Here is a 17301-nt window from a genome sequence, read left to right as displayed (position 1 = left end):
TATTATGTGCTTCATATATTTTTTTAACATTTATTAGAATTTTATTAGAAAGTGTATCTTATAACTAAATTATAGATAATTTGTGTTAACATTTTATCAAAATAAAAATTGATATTATTATCACTTGGGTTATATATTATTTCAAATATATAATACCATATTTAATTTTTTTTTGACATATAAAGCTTAGTTTTTTAGCTTTGTACAAAAGTGTAGACCGTTGGTCTACACTTTTTAAGGACAAATTAATAGTATTTACAAACTACTATTTTTTAATGATAGATAATTTAATAAATTTAATCTCTTAATTATTAATCAATACAATCATTAATACATATAATTATCAATTAAAAATAATTTTAAATTATCGGTTACTCAATATTAATTGTAACATTATATGAAATAAGTATTAACTACTATACATAACACAATTATTTGATCGAAGGTTAACTAATTTTTAAAATTCAAATTTAATAAAAAAGTATATATTAACCCTCAAAAAATAAAAAGAAATATATAAAATAGGCTAAAAATCTATTTTGGTCCCTTATAATAATTTTTTATTTTAATTTAGTCCCACTTTTATTTTTTGTCTCAATTTGGTCCCTCATAAGTTAATTAGTTTCAATTTGGTACTTCCATCCAAATTATTTAAACGGAGTTAACTGTTGGCCACGTGGATGCCACTAGATGCATACGTGGATACCACGTGGACGCCAAAAGTGTAACCAGAACGGCCCGTTCTGGTTTCAGAACGAGCCGTTTTGGTTCCAGGTGTTTTCAAAAAATTGGCATCCACGTGCCATCCACCTATGCATCTATGTGGCATCCACGTGGCCACACAGTTAACTCCGTTTAAATAATTTGGACGGAAGTCCCAAATTGAAACCAATTAATTTATTAGGGATCAAATTGAGACCAATTAATTTATTAGGGACCAAATTGAGACAAAAAATAAAAGTGGGACTAAATTGAAACAAACAATTATTATAAGGAACCAAAATATATTTTTAGCCTATAAAATACAAGTGATGCAAGGAGAAAAAAGATATAATAAGAAATTAGAAAAAAAAAAGAGAAGAAAGAAAAAATAATGAGTGGTATATTATAATGATAGAGACATTAAAAAAAATATTATTGAAACCCTAAACCCTAAAGTATTGTAAACGAGTGATACATGAAAGAGAAGAAAAAGAAAAAATATTGGCAATAGTATGCAAGATACAAAAAGAGAAGAAAAAGAAAAAAAAAATATAGGTTCAACTATGTATTAAAAGTATAACAACTCAAAAATAAGATGATCATTGTTGAAGATGAATGGACATTAGAGAGGGATGTTCTAGGCTCTTTTCTCTAAAATTGGATTAAGCATAACAAGTTCTATTATATGTTATTGTCTTTTGTAAAAGTCTCAATCAATAGGTGTAATAATTCATTCAAGTGCTCATAGTGCAATCTTTCCTTAACAATTCTTCCTTTAAATTATAATAGGTAGACAATTACAATTGAAAATAATAGTGAAAAAAAAAATCTATCAACAAATTGAAAGGAGAAGCAATGGTGATATTAAATAAGGTTTTGAGGAGATGTACCTTGCAAAAAAAATTATTAAGAAAGAAATGTAGATTTTTATTTATACTAAAATTTGTGAAATTTTATAAAATTCAAAAACATGATATGAACTTGCAAAAGTTTACTAAAAAAAAGACATTAAAAAGTTCTAAATATCTCCTCTCATTTGAATAAATATCATTAAAAATATCCAAGCACAATATCTTCTTTACAATGGAATAAATTGGAATATATGGTGTTGTTTATCAATTATGTATAGTTCCTCCTTGTACTCCAACAATTAACTCTTGATGTAAGGTTGAACTTAACTTGATAACAAATGAAATGATTAAAGGGTAGAAAGAGAAAGAAGGAGAAGAAGAAATGATAAATAAAATCAAAGAGGAATCTATTAATGATGTGGAAGATGATTAGATGAGAAAAAAGAAATACTTAAAAAAATATAGGAGATGATTAGATAAAAAGACAGAGATGATCAAGAGAATGACATAAATATTTTTTAATGAGAGTTTCATAACTAATAAAAAGACATTTATTTTCATAGTTCCAATTAAAAATTATTAACCTCCAAATAATAACAAGTATAACAAATTGTGAAATGACACATAAGCAAAAAATGATGATATGGAAAAACTTATAAACCTTAGAAATTTGAGATAACAACGTCATAACTTGTGTTTATATTATAAATAAATAATTTTTAATGAGAGTTTAATAATAAATAAAAGACATTCATTTTCTTAGTTTTAATTGAAAAGTATTAATTTTTATATAATAATAAAAAAAATATAAAAAATGAGAAATAAGAAAAATATACTATATAAGAAATAATGTTGATAACGCACTCAAATCTTTATTAGTCTTTATATTATAAATAAATAGAAGATAGATAAATAGATGTCCACGAGATTATTCTTATCACACTTGTATCTAAACAGAGAACCCAAACGAGTGTTTATGCAATCATGCTTAATATTATTTGAAATTCATCATGATTTAAATTTCACTAGCTAAAATAGTAAAATGTACTGTCCAAGGTAAACATATCTCTACTTGTTTAGTTTGATGGTAGAAAACTGTAGTGAATACAAAATCACCGCAAGTTCTCCACAAAAAATAACTATTTATTGCTTCCAAAAATCATACTTGAGTTTAACTACCACCGATCCAAACACACTCTAAGAAACAAATTTACTTCAGAATTTTTTTTATCAAAGATTTAGAGGCTAACTTGGAGATCTATATGGCACTGGACTAAAAAACACTTTTGTACTTCTAAATGATTTATGGCTGTATGTTCAATTTCAATACAAATTACATCCATCATTTTGTCTGTATGGATGCTCTGAACAATTACTCTTTACTACCACATTCCATAAATTTCACATAGTAGGATATTGAAAACTTTCAATTGCCACAACCAAATTGAATCATTGCCTTTTTCATGGTAAATGCCTAAACCAATCTTACATACACAACATGCACACAATTTCAATAACTAAGCAACCACTAACAAGTAACTACCCCCCTATACATCACAAATTTGATTCATGAAAGCCCCTTTCACAATGACTCAAGGAAACCAGTTTTTGTAAGAACAGCATTCCTCACTTTGCTAAGATCCCTCCCTTTGAGGGTCCTCCCAACACCTTCAAAAACTGAAAATGAGGATATTTGACTCCTTGCAAGCCTCCTTGCAATGAACTCATGTGGGGGCAGCTTGGTATCATACTCATCATCCTCTTCCTCTTCTTCACCATCACTATTATACCCTCCACCATCACCTTCACCATCAACAGAATGATAGAAATCATCATAGTCACCAAACCTTGAAACACTCTTATTGGTCTTGCTTTGCTTGTTCCTATAAATCTCTGACCGATCAGGAATGTTGAGAGGTACTGATTGCTGAAGAACCTTGGTCTCATGAGAGGAACTAGCACTACTATTGCCACTACTAGTCCTTGGGATCATCCTTGTTGCACTTGGGAGAGTCCTGGGGACAGCAAGAGGAGAAGACCCTTTTTCTTTTGGCTTGTGATAATCAGGTCTGTCCTTGAGAACAGCCCAAACTTCTTCTTCTTCAAAGTCTCCATCTCTCAAGCATCTCCATATTCCACTCCTCTGCCTGTTTAGACTATCCATCAATCACTTCCTACATCCAAATCACAGGAAACGTTTCACTAGAAATTGAACCACAATTTGGCTTCCTCAAAACTCTAATATTGTTTAATATACTTCAAAGAAGAGGAATTTCAAAAGAAATTAATCTCAAAAGCATGTTATGAGGAAGGACTTTTTTTTATGTTCCATTAAGGTAAATAATAATATATACCTTTGTTTGAATCAGAAGCTCCAAAGGCCTGACTTTATGTTGATTCTGGACAGTTCCCTTTTTTTCTTCTTACCTGAAATATGGAAATTATACATATAGAAGTTGAAATTAGATTTAGAGATAGTCTCTTTTGATTCTGATATCAGAATTTGAGGTTGACAATTAATAATACTAATATTTCACAAGTCCTAAAATTCCTTACCTCTATATGTTTGAAGGAGGGTTGCATATGATGGATTTTATGGAGCAGAAGGGCACCCCACAAGAGCTGAACAACAGAAGCAAGGCCACAAGGGGCAGGAATAAGACAGACCTGACTTCTGCTTCTGCCCCTAGAGATCCTCTAAGTGATGGATCTCTCTCTCCATGTATTTAACTCTTCAGTTCTGAGAGGACTAACTTTTGACAAGGAAAGGTTAAGAGGTGCAGTAAATCTCTTTTACTCACTTTATCTGAAATTGCATCTATTGGAATCTTTAATGCAAAATAGAGGAAAGGAACAAGAGATGTTAAATTTCATGTGACATAGTCCTCAATATAGTGGATGCTTAGTTGTTTTGGTCATTTCAAATAAATAAAAATAAATAAAGGCATGTAACTTTACCTTTTCCTTGTGCCATTCCCAGGGCTCAGGTTTCCTTTTCTTCCCATTTATAGCTTTCACAAGGCCACTAGCCATAACCACATCCATGTCACACTTTCTGTCCTTCAGTTTTACCATATGGTAAGTTTTTTTTATTTAGTAATCATAGTATTATACAAGGTATCTATTATCAGAAACAGTGAGATCATAAACAAACACAAAACAAGTATTCTATTCTTAACATAATTTATTTCATATATAAAGTTAAAATCTAAATCTAAATAATTTGGTTAAGGGATGTAAATTGTTGTCACTTGTGATTACTGACCCATTAGTATATGATAAGTTTTGATGGAGCAGAGAATATTGGCTTTTAATGGAGTACCAAGGGTAAAAACTGTGAGTCAATTATTGGCTGTGTTAATAAATTTCTAGTACATAGGCTAAGTTAAAAATATGCAGTAACAATGGTAAATGAGGGACATAGAAATGATGTTATAGGTACATCCATTGCCTTGTGAATGGACGGCCAATAGATAAAGAATGGTTATTGTCAGGGAAGCAGACAAAATGCCAAAGTTTTCAACGGAAGAATACAAATGCTATATATGCATTTGTATTAAAAAAAAAAATAAACAAATAGGCACACAAATCATCTTTTGTTTTTTCTGCCCTTAATTTGTTAATTCACATATCAAGTGGAGGAAGATGCCACTATCTATAATATTAATAACAATAATAATACTAATAACAAAAGCATACTGCATGAACGTACAGAAATAGAGAAAGAAAATTAACACACGGAAATTCTGAGGTGGAACAAAAAAGGATCTGATGACAATATTAAAAACCAAACACCAAGTCACCAATTTGTGTGGCTCTGATGGGAAGGGACCATAGATGTCTTAAACATGTGGTCTTAGATTCAACCTTGAGATTCATATCTAAGGAAAAAATAGGAGGGATCCTAAGTTTAGGGCCATGTGTTCTAAAATAGTAAAAATACTAGTGTTCGTGAGATGAATACTTTTTTTTTTCCCTTTATCTTTATTAATCTTAAAATTTTGATATGATTATTTATTCGAACATAATTCATTCGATTAAAGTCCAAAAATATTTGTGATCAATGTAATTCGTTTACGTAATATATTGATTTTAACATTTTCTACCATTAATTTGTCGAATGATTTGAAAATAAAAACATAATTAAGATATATTTAATTTTTTGAAATAAAAGTATATCAGACCTCAGTTTTAAAACTCAAAATTAATTTTTGACCCAGCAATTAGTGAATAAAGATTAGTCTCTCTCTTATTTAGCAGAAAGAAAGATATTTTGGAAAATAAAAATAAAGTATTAAAAACCAAAACTAGTTTCTACATTAGTTAATTAATTAAATCCCTATGATGTCCTTCGTGGAAGTTCCTTATGGCTGGCTGATATACAACAACGTGACCCACATGCATCAATTACCAAGCAGTCATTCAACGTGTGTTAAGTTTACCTATGGCTAAAGTTGGAGAAGAAACAAGAGATTGTGGTGTACCAACCTAATTAATCAACACTCCTAGATTACTTCTCGTTAAGATTCAAGTGAGAACAATTCTAACTAAAGAATACGAGAATTTTTCCAAACCTGGAACAGAATCATGTTGCAAAGCTGAACATACTCCAGCTGTATCATGCATTAGATATTTAGACATATAGTGGCGGCTACAAAAGTGAAAAACGTGGGACCAAACAAGTAGTGTTTTTCGCACTTGATTATCTGTCGTTAAAGCAGTGTAAGCATAGTAAAATAATCATGTTAAGGTTGAGTTCGTTTGTTATTGGTGTATACAATAAGGTGGAAAAGTAATGCGAATACCTATGACTCAACATGATGCATCTTTGAATTCAGATCAACTTGAGTTGGACGTGTAAACAACAATAAATAATTCTTGCATTAATTTCGATGTATTTTTTGTTTAAATGTGAATCATGATGCAGAATTAAACATGTATACGTAATGGTTAAATACCATACACTTTGTTGTAGTGATAATTTATTTAGTAAAAAAGTTTACTGTATAAAAAAGTACAATAACAGTTATATTATTATAGTGAAATCAAGTCTCTGACTCGATGATTTAGAATATTCTTAGCGGGTAAATAAGAACAAAGGTGGAAAAGTTTTCTTTTTGTGATATTGAAATTTATAACAAGATTAGAATATTTGAGGCGTATGGGTTATAATATTCTCACTTTTTATGCAAGTTGGTGCTAACTTAATGTAAAATCCTAGGGCATTGTGACTATAATGTGGCAAGCCATTATTGAAAGATGTGCATTATGGAATGAGATACAGACATATCAGCCTGATTTCTGGAACCACCCCTCTGAATTATATGGCCTATAATATTATACTTGAAGTGTACAATTTTTCTAAGACAACAATGGCCTATTATGGAATGAGAGAGATATAGACATGTTTGCCTTTGTTCTATTTTTAGTTTGCCTAAAGTAAGTATTCTTGGGGAGATACTAGCATGAGCTTAATTTTGATATGTTAAATTAAAATGTTTTTTTATTACTAATCAATTAATTAAAAAATTGAATATGATTTTAAAATAATTATTATAAACAAATTTAATTAGAACATATTGAAAATTTTATATTATTATTTAATTATAAATTCTAATGTATAATAAAATTATTAACTTTTATAATAATTGATTAAAAAACTTAATTCTTATATATTTTTTATCAAAGTAATTTTGCATTATCAACAAATTAAAGATCATTATATATAAATGACCATACATTTTTATATTTTAATTAAAATCTTAATTTAAAAGTCTTATATAACAAGATTGTTAATATGAGAGTGAAACTCAACTTGACATCTTTAAGTAAGACTTCAGGTTTGAATTTTGTGGATGAAAAAAAAAAGATGATTGGAAAGAAAGACTCCACTGAAAATAATTAATTTGATTTTCTAGAATAAAAATTAGTCATTAATAAAGTTAGTGAACACTCCGATCTAATGTGGTTCTAAAACCCATTTCTAACTAGAAAATTAAACTGTACTATGAAAGATACAGTTTTCAATTATATGACAATCTATAACCCAATGGCACCATATAATTCAATCGAATTCTACTAATAATATCATCAACTAGAAATGTCATTTTCATGAAATGATCATAAAAAATAGGGTTGATGCATATTGTTGGGATACAAAAAGTCTCACAACGATAAAATAAGATAAGAAATAACAACTTATATAACACAAATATACTTCAATGATCGAGAGGCCTTTTGAGTAATGATCAAAAATAAAATCGTGAGGACTAAGGCCCAAAGCAGACAATATCTCATCATTGTGAAATATGTTTATATAATAACCTTATAAAAATAATCATCATAAAATATCCCCTCAGACAAATACTATAACATAACCTCATTACATATTATGACAAGATAGTGGCCATGCATAATTAGTTACTGATAAGCCATTCCCGCATTGAGCCAAAACTGAGAATATAGCACAAGACCACACGAATCGAAGAGGATAGATTTGTTTCATGCTGAACCATTATCAATATCAATTTGGTCAATTTTGGCGGAGGCTGATATTGTATTATTATAATCTAAGTGCAGTGTACTAGCCCCTGTTAATTTTAATCTTTTACCCTTTTTTCCAAGGTGTATGTATCATGATGTGCACAAGAGTGGGCGAGAAAAATGAAGAGAAATTATCATTATTCTAATACAACTAAAGAATATTTATCTTTTGTGAATTCTGAATTGTGCTTCTCACTTGTCCTCGTTGAAGATCCAATGAATTTACAAGCTTAAGTCAAAAGTCGTGTGAAATTATACTGTCTCTAAAATTTGTAAATTTAAGTTTGATTGAGTTTGTGAAAGTGATTCTCTCTTTACTTCTATTTTACACCAAGTCTCGAAGCAAAAATGAGGCAAAACTCAATTTATAATCAAACTCAACTCAAAATCAAATGAGACTTGTTCAGTTTTAATACTCGATCCTATTTATAAAATCTAATTTATATTGTATCGCATATTAATTGTTTTTATATTAAAATATTTCTAATTAAAGTGTATTATTTTAATTTGATAAAATACATTAATTGTAAACTCTTTAAAAGGAATATACTTTAATTGATTAAGAGAAATGTCAATATTAATTAAAAGAGATAAATAATATAATATTTGCATTCTAATTGATTAAAAGATATATGAATATTAATTAAAATAAATAAATAGTACAAAAGTACTTTTAAGAAAAAAAATATATAATAGAACAAATTTATTATTAATAATTTTTCTTAATTTTGATGAACTAGTTAAATAGGTCTCATATATAAAAACGAAAATAATAGTTTTTAAATGAACATTAAAACCCCATGACTGAAAACTGAACATGAACTTAAGGAGGTGTTAGGTGTTAAAAAAAAAAGTTATGATTTATAAAAAAAATCATAAATTTTGATAATAATGATTTATAAGAATAATTAAAATATATTTAATTAGTTATAAATATTTTTTAAAATATTTATAAAAGTTATTTAAGATTAAAAAAAATACTCACTACATCATTAAATAAGTGAATAATGATATCTCAAAATTTTAATGTATTAAAAATTTTCTCTTAACTTAATGGTAGTTTATCACATCACCTGAAAACAATTTTATAAAAAAACCTATATAAAAAAAACATTGTCAACAAACAATATTTTTTAAGAATATTATTATTTAAACAATAAGTCAAGCATAAGAAACTAACTTTTTCAAAGACTAAAATCTTCAAAGCTTTTTGTGTATCAAATGCCGTGTTCAGTAATTTTGGTAGCTTCTAAATTTTCTGATAATTTTCTTCTTAACTGTTTCATTAAATTTTACCATAAAGTTTATCAAATCGCTTTTCTCAAAATTATTTCATGGAATAAACTTTCTTTTAATAACTTATTATTCAACAAGAACCTGATTGAGTATATATATTTGTGCACGTCTCTTAAAGCAGGATCTTTCTCTCAATACCCTTCCTCACATAAGAGCATAACTACTGGTTAATTTGGTCCACCAATTTCAATGTCATGAAAAAGGATATTTATTTTTTTTAGCCCTGCAAGTGCCATTACTTCCACAGCACGTGAGCTTTAACTCCTCTAAATCTAAAATGTACCTCCAATGTCAAATTGTAGTTGAAGAGCTACCCCTAAAATCCCAAGATGCCAACCAAAACCAAAGAATGTGGGTCAAGCATCGGTTGATATAGACATTTAGACATTACCAAAGCACGCGTGAAGATCATGTCATCTCAAGGTACCCTATATATCTATTCATCAATAATAGGCCCCAAAGATACTTTACTCCATTGAAAATTTTCACTTTTCCAATCAACAGCACTTTGATGCATGAATCAATTTCATAGACGTACTTTTATTCCATCAATAATTCAAACGGAAAAAATGTAACTTTATATTGAGTTTCTTTTGAATCAGTGTGATGGTTTATGTTGGAGTTAATGCATGGCAACAAACATAGGCAGATGAGGGGCCAAAGTTCTGTTCTGATCATGCAAGTTTTAATTTCTTTTACTTTAACACAAACAGCCAAACTACATTCCAATTACAAAACCAAGAAGCATGCAATTAAAATGCATAAGCATTGAGGAGAGATGTTAAAGAAAACAATGCACTTTCTTGGTAACGGGTCAAAACTCATGTATTTATCAATCAACTATTGAGAAGCTACAGTATTTGTGAAATGTGACGTTGGGAACCTCTTGCATCGCATATTGTGTAAGCCCTCACTTTGATATCCAAAATTGAAAGCATCCTTCACTTTAACCTTAACAAAACTTGCATTTTAACCTGCAAACGTTGCAAAATGACATTCACTTGGTCCTTTTTCACTACAGTTTCCACCGGCATTAAGAACTAAAGTGACATTTTACAACATTGGACAAATTTCAAGACTAAAGTAAAAGTTTTATAAAGCTAAGAACAAGTTAAGAATTAAAGAGAATAATACTTCTGCTTGGATCCTCTCCAACTGAATTTCGCATTTGAGCTGTTAAGTTTGTCATTACTCAACAATCAAGGAGGGGAGAGAATGTGATGCAAAGTCAAGATTCCTAATGTAGAGAAATCTTGTAGGAGAGGATCTGAACTAGTTGAGTATAACTAACTTCAGGTGCTTATGTTGTTCACATTGAACAATGAACTAGTTGAGGATACTAACATCTAGTGCTTCTTGTGTTGTTCACATTGATTAATGAATTAGTATCTGTTTGAATACCAACTTAGAAGAGCTTTCGATGTTTCTCAAAACTCAAAAGCTTGTATCTAAACAGACTCCTAGTTGATGATACTAACATTTGGTGGTTCTTATAATGTTCACACTGTACAATTTCTCTCCTGCCTCTCTGTCCAAAAACTAAACCATGTATCAAATTTTCTCTCCTCCTCCCTGCTCGTTGTACACAATGACAACAAATTCAACAACTCAAATCCCAGCAAAACAAAATCCATCGTGCTCACTCACAAGTCTCAACACCACAATGGTAAGGAGAACCAAAACCAAATCCCATTCATGAGTCATTTCTTGTTAGTGCCTCAGCACCAGCCACAATCTCCAACAACTCTCCAGTGATCTTGGCCTGCCGCTCCCGGTTGTAGGCAACCGAAAGGCTCTTCCCCAACTCCACCGCGTTATCGGTGGCGGCCGCCATGGCCCCCATCCTAGCAGCAAGCTCACTAGCCACAGACTCCTGCAAGCCCCTCAAAATCTGGCTATTCAAATAAAGAGGCAACATGGCATCAAGAATCTGAACAGGATCCTGCTCAAACTCCATAAGGGGCAACACTAACCCCTCACCCTCTTTCCTAAACCTCACAACATCCCTCTCCAAAGCCAACTTCCCCTCCTTAGTACTCAACCTAAAAACCCCATCACCACAATTCCCATTCCCATCATTCACAAAAGGCAACAAAGGCCCAATCACAGGCTCAAACCTAACCAGAGACACAAACTTAGTGTACACAAGCTCAACTTTATCAACCTCCTCACTCACAAACAACGAAAAAACATCATCAGCAATGACCTGAGCCTCCTTCGCGGTGGGAAAACCGCCAATCTCTATAAAGCTATCAACTTTAACAAAAGGGTCGCTGTTTTTACCATTGCGGGCGAAAAACGAGTTACCCTTTTTGCCGACGCTGATAACGACGCACCCCAAACCGAGTTTCTTCAACTCCTCGATTCGGGTCGCGGCTTTGCTAATCACCGATTTGTTGAAACCGCCGCAGAGGCCGCGGTCGGCGGTGACGACGACGAGGGCGACGGTCTTGACGGGTCGGGAGGCGGTGAGGGGGGTGGAAACGCCGTCGTCTTGGAGGCGCTGGGCGACGTCGGCGAGCACGGCGGCGAGGTTGGAGGAGAAGGGGCGGGCGCTGACAACGGCCTCCTGGGCGCGGCGGACTCGGGCGGCGGCGACGAGCTTCATGGCTTCGGTGAGTTTGTGAGTGGCGTCGACGGTTTGGATTCGGTGGCGGAGTTCGCGGATGCCGCAGCGAACCGGAGGGAGGATGGAGCGAACCGGAGAGAGGTGGGGTTTTGAGGAGGAAAACATGACATTGGGTTTAAGAGTCAACGTCGTGCTGTTGTTTTGTTTCTGATGAAATTTTAGGACAAGAAAATGTGATGTTAGTGTAGCATTTACAGACTAATTTCCCTAAGCACAAGATAAATACTTAAATAGATTTAAATATATTTTTAATTTTTATAAAATTCATAATTTTGATTTTAATTTTTTAATATATTTTTTTATCCTTCTAAACTTTATAAATATTATTTTTTTATAATAAATTTTAATTTTAATTCTTATAAAAAAAAGTTTTTAGTTTTAATACATCTAAAATTTAAATTAATTATTTTAATTTTTAATGATTATTTTTAAGTGAATAAATAATATTTATTTGAAAGACTTATAATTTTTTTAACTTAATTTTTTAATAAATAAAAAGTAGTTAAAAATAATTACATTAAAATAAGGACTAAAAATAATAATTTTAATTTTATAAGATGAAAAATATAGAAAATAGGTTTATAGGGACTAAAATCAAAACTTACTAATTTTATAGGGACAAAAACATATTTTTATGATTAGTTAATTAACAATATGAAAAACATTTACACTTTAATTCAATTAAATTCTATGTGGAAAATAATATGATTTTTCATTTGTAGTTTTTATTTTCTTTTCAATTTAATTTTTATTTTATTTCGTACTAATATTTTAAAACTTCATCTTAAACTAATTAATCTTTTCAATTTAATTTATATAACATATAATATATTATATTGAAATTTACCTTTTCACTAAAAGTGGAATTTATCTATTTTTATTTAATCATCAGGAATTAGATTGACAAAAACAAAGATCAAATTTATAATAATATTTATATTATTACGACACTCACTTATCTAGTATAAATATACTATTAGTATATATAAATTGTACACATCATCTGATCTCACATTGTTATGTATGATAAGTTTTTTAATATTTATCATAATTTTAAAAGTCATATTTATTACATTTATGATTCGTTGACAATGTATAACTTTTTTATAATTTACAATGAAAACATCTAAGATTATGTATATATAATTTCAACCTTTATTATTAAATTGATTCTAATGGTATTTTTTAACAAGATTAATGTATCAAAATTAAACTACTAAAAGCAGTCAAATTTTATTAAATATTTAACTAAATTATACTTTTAGTTATTTGTACTATCCGTACTTCGCACCTGGGTTCTGAGCCCGGATTAGTAATACAAGAGGGCGGCCTCTGGCACGTGTTGCGCGACGTCAGCCCAGTATTTGGGCGAATCACACTTGATTCCGAGGATCTCGCCCCAAGCCAGATCCACCCTTCAACTATATCATATTATATCACGTTACATTATATCATGATATATCTTATCTCAAGCCCAAAGCCCAAGGCAAACCTAGATCACCTCAAGGTACGTGCATTATATATATGAGACCATTATTCAGGCAAACCCTAACTTTGGCATCGGAGTCTTTTTTGCAGGTACCTCCCCCGTCTTGGAGCACCAATACATCAGCAAAGGAGGCTCACCGATCTTACTGGACGGATCACCCCTACGGTCAAATTCCGGTAAGAACACTTGGCGCCCACCGTGGGGCCGATCAAGACAACTCTTATCGGCCACCTGCATGGTTTCTACTAGAAGCCACATCAGACGAGCAACAGACGACGCAAGCCACTCAACTACCATGGACAGCGACGCTGCAACCTTGAGGCGGCTGATCGACCAAGTCGAGCAGATGCGACAACAGCACGACGTCGACCTCCAGAATATGCGTACCCAGCATGAGAACGACCTCACAGCGATGCGAACCGCCAATGAAGCAGACCTCGCAGCGTCACGTGCCGAGAATGAGCGCATTTGCGCCCAGCTCCCTCGACATCACTCCAATCAACCTCCGCACGAGAGTGACAATCATGAGGAGGAGGCACGTTCGGCCTCCCAATCCCGAGCAACGACCAAGCCACCGACTTCACGGCCCGCCACGCACCGGTCTCATGCATCAACGCACAGATCAGGGCAGGGCACTAGCAGGGCCCCCACCCATGTCTCCGAGGGCCAAGAACCCTTCCGCCGTCATCCTTTTGTGGACGGCATCATGGAGACCCCACTGCCCCGCGGGTGGAAGCCCCTCCACCTTGACCGCTACGACGACACCACGGACCCTGACGAGCACATCGACTCGTACACAACTCAGGTAAACCTCTACAATAACAGTGACGCTATATTTTGTAGGGTTTTTCTGACCTCGCTCAAGGGACCCGCGCTTCATTGGTACACCCAACTACCAGCTGGATCCATCGACAGCTTTGGCACCCTGGTGCGGCGATTCATGGCACAATACGCCACCAGTCGACCTCACCACACAACCTCGGCCGCCTTGGCCAATCTCAGGCAGAACGACGATGAACTCCTGCGAGCTTTCATGGAGCGCTTCTCCAACATCTCGGTTCGAATCTGAAATCTCAACCCGGAGGTCGCCCTGCACGCCATACTCATGGCACTGAAACCCGGATCATTCGTCGACAGTCTATGTCGTGATGCCCCCCGCGACATGGACGAACTGCGTGCCCGCGCCGCCGGCTACATTTAGATGGAAGAGCACTCGGCCTTCCGCGACCAAGTTCGCGGGAAGGGCCCCGCGAAACCGGAACAGGGTCACAAAGATAAGGTAAAAGTCAATAATGACAGTCAATTCAAGAAGTCGGCCAGGGCAAACAGAGGCGGGAGGTATGACTTCTACACTCCCCTGAACGCCCCGAGAGTCCACATCCCGGAGGAAGCCAGTAATAGTAACCTACTAGCCCTCCCACCACCCGACCACACTCCCAACAGCGCCGATAAGTCCAAGCACTGTCGGTACCACAGGAACTATGGCCACACCACGGATGACTGCCGCACGCTCCGGGATCGCATCGAAGAACTCATCCAAGCAGGCCACCTCGGCTAGTACGTCCAGCGACAGCAAGGTTCCCGAGGAGGCTCTGGAGGCCGGGGACGCGGGAGAGGTCGCGGGTCAGGAACTCGCACAGACTTACCCACAAGGTCCCAACAAAATGCCAATGGCGCAGTACAGGCCGAAATAGGTCTGGAGACAGAATCAGCCCCCTTGCGGGGAATAATCAACACAATCGCAGGCGGCTTCGCTGGAGGAGGCGCTAGCAGCTCGACCCGAAAAAGACACCTTCGAAGTATCAATTGCGCCCACTCCACTGCCTCGATCTCGCACAAGAGCTCGCCACCGATCTCTTTTTCCGATGAGGACTATGCAGGAATCAGTCCTAACCAAGATGATCCCATGGTCATCGTGGTAGAGATCGCCAACTGGGAAGTACAAAAGACGCTCATCGACCAAGGGAGTTCGACCGACGTCCTGTACTGGCCAACGTTCCTCAGGCTAGACGTCCCCCATTCTCTCATCCAACCACACACAGAGCCCCTAGTTGGCTTTGCCGGCGAACGGGTTCACACCCGCGGATACGTGGATCTGCTGACAACCTTCAGAACACCTCCGGATGCAAGGAGGGTCATGGTTCGATACCTCCTCGTGGAGGCCAACACCTCCTACAACATCATCATCGGGAAGCCAACCCTAAACCACCTCGGTGCGGTAGTATCCACTCTGCACCTCACCATGAAGTTCCCAGGGAATGATGGTAAGATTATCTCCGTCAGAGCAAACCAGAAGACAGCTCGGCAATGCTACGTCGAGAGCCTGAGGATCTCCTCGTCCGGCAAGGAAAGCAAGGGAAATCCCCCCACCGCGCCCCATTAGATTCTGTTCCCCCTCTATGTATAAACGAAACCGTGCACTCTTTTCCCGCCTTAGTCCCAAACTGAGAGGGTTTTTAACGAGGCACACAAAATTAATTAATAATATTCTCCATTTTGCTCAACCCATCTTCTTACTTATTACTTTCTTACCTATGGTAAAAATCAAAATTGAACCACCCTTCTTCACGTAAACCCGAGGTCGAATACGAACCCCGGTATTCTCATTCGAGGTCGAATACGAACCCCGACATTCTCCTTAGAGGTCGAGTACGAACCTTCATCAAATCTTTCACGTAAACCCGAGGTCGAATACGAACCCCGACTTTCTCGTTAAGGTCGAGTACGAACCTTCATCAAATCTTTCACGTAAACCCGAGGTCGAATACAAACCCCGGTATTCTCATTCGAGGTCGAATACGAACCCCGACATTCTCGTTAAAGGTCGAGTACGAACCTTCATCAAATCTTTCACGTAAACCCGAGGTCGAATACGAACCCCGGTATTCTCATTCGAGGTCAAATACGAACCCCGGCATTCTCGTTAGAGGTCAAGTACGAACCTTCATCAAATCTTTCACGTAAACCCGAGGTCGAATACGAACCCCGGTATTCTCATTCGAGGTCGAATACGAACCCCGACATTCTCGTTAGAGGTCGAGTACGAACCTTAATCAAATTTTTCACGTAAACCCGAGGTCGAATAACGAACCCCGGTATTCTCATTCGAGGTCAATGCGAACCTTAATCCAATCGTTCACGTAAACCCGAGGTCAAATCAAACATGTAAAACCGAGGTCAAGCATGAACCTCAATATTCTTAGCTAAGGTCGAGTCCGAACCATAACCAAATCAATTTGCTTGAGAGCCCGAGGCTGAGGTCGACAACGAACCTCGACGCCTTCGTAAAAAGTCGAGTCCACACCTTCATTCATCTGAGTCTGAGGTCGAGTACGAACCTCAATATCCCCACTTAAAGGGTGGAGCCGAACCCCCATTAGCCAGTATGCAAATTCGAAGGGGTATGCGAACCCCCAACATGCAAATTCGAGGTCGAATGCAAACCTCGATATCCTCACAAGGCCGAGCATGAACCTCAATATCCCCACCTAAAGGTCGAATTCGAACCTTCACTATATCGCTCACCTCACACCGAGGTCGAAGCACAAACCTCAAGCATGTAAATCTGAGCTCGGGTACGAACCTTAAGTATGTAACTCCAAGGTCAAGTATGAACCCCAATATTCTCACCTAAGGTCGAGTTCGAACCATAGCTGAATCGTCTACTCAAATCCAAGCCCAAATTGCGATACGCCCCATTTCCAAGTCAAGCACAAACCAAAACCGAGGTCGCGCACGGACCTCGGAACCTTCGTGCACGGTCAAGTCCATTTACGCAAATACGAGGTCAA

General features: G+C 35.4%; 2 protein-coding genes across 2 annotated transcripts; both read right to left on the bottom strand.

Moving 5' to 3' along the window:
* Nucleotides 1-2983: 2983 nt before the first annotated feature.
* Nucleotides 2984-4507, bottom strand: LOC109811288 (protein S40-6). The gene is made up of 3 exons (XM_020374982.3): nucleotides 4110-4507; nucleotides 3908-3980; nucleotides 2984-3727 (listed from the first exon to the last, which is right to left on the bottom strand). The coding sequence occupies exon 3, from the start codon at nucleotides 3715-3717 to the stop codon at nucleotides 3136-3138; it is 582 nt and encodes a 193-aa protein (XP_020230571.1). The 5' UTR covers nucleotides 3718-3727; nucleotides 3908-3980; nucleotides 4110-4507; the 3' UTR covers nucleotides 2984-3135.
* Nucleotides 4508-10167: 5660 nt separating this feature from the next.
* On the bottom strand, nucleotides 10168-12213 carry LOC109811284 (ATP synthase gamma chain, chloroplastic). The gene has a single exon (XM_020374977.3). It carries the CDS (start codon nucleotides 12124-12126, stop codon nucleotides 11086-11088), a length of 1041 nt encoding a protein of 346 aa, XP_020230566.1. The 5' UTR covers nucleotides 12127-12213; the 3' UTR covers nucleotides 10168-11085.
* Between the last annotated feature and the right edge of the window lie 5088 nt (nucleotides 12214-17301).

This window comes from Cajanus cajan, chromosome 2 (assembly GCF_000230855.2).
Source record: "Cajanus cajan strain Asha chromosome 2, NIPB_CcT2T_4, whole genome shotgun sequence".
Taxonomy (NCBI): domain Eukaryota; kingdom Viridiplantae; phylum Streptophyta; class Magnoliopsida; order Fabales; family Fabaceae; genus Cajanus; species Cajanus cajan.
Note: the sequence above shows the minus strand (reverse complement) of the source record. Positions and strands in the feature narration are given on the sequence as shown.

What these genes read in the sequence shown, in the direction of transcription:
- LOC109811288 (XM_020374982.3), bottom strand. Translation starts at nt 3,717, where the DNA reads ATGGATAGTCTAAACAGGCAGAGGAGTGGAATATGGAGATGCTTGAGA.
- LOC109811284 (XM_020374977.3), bottom strand. Translation starts at nt 12,126, where the DNA reads ATGTTTTCCTCCTCAAAACCCCACCTCTCTCCGGTTCGCTCCATCCTC.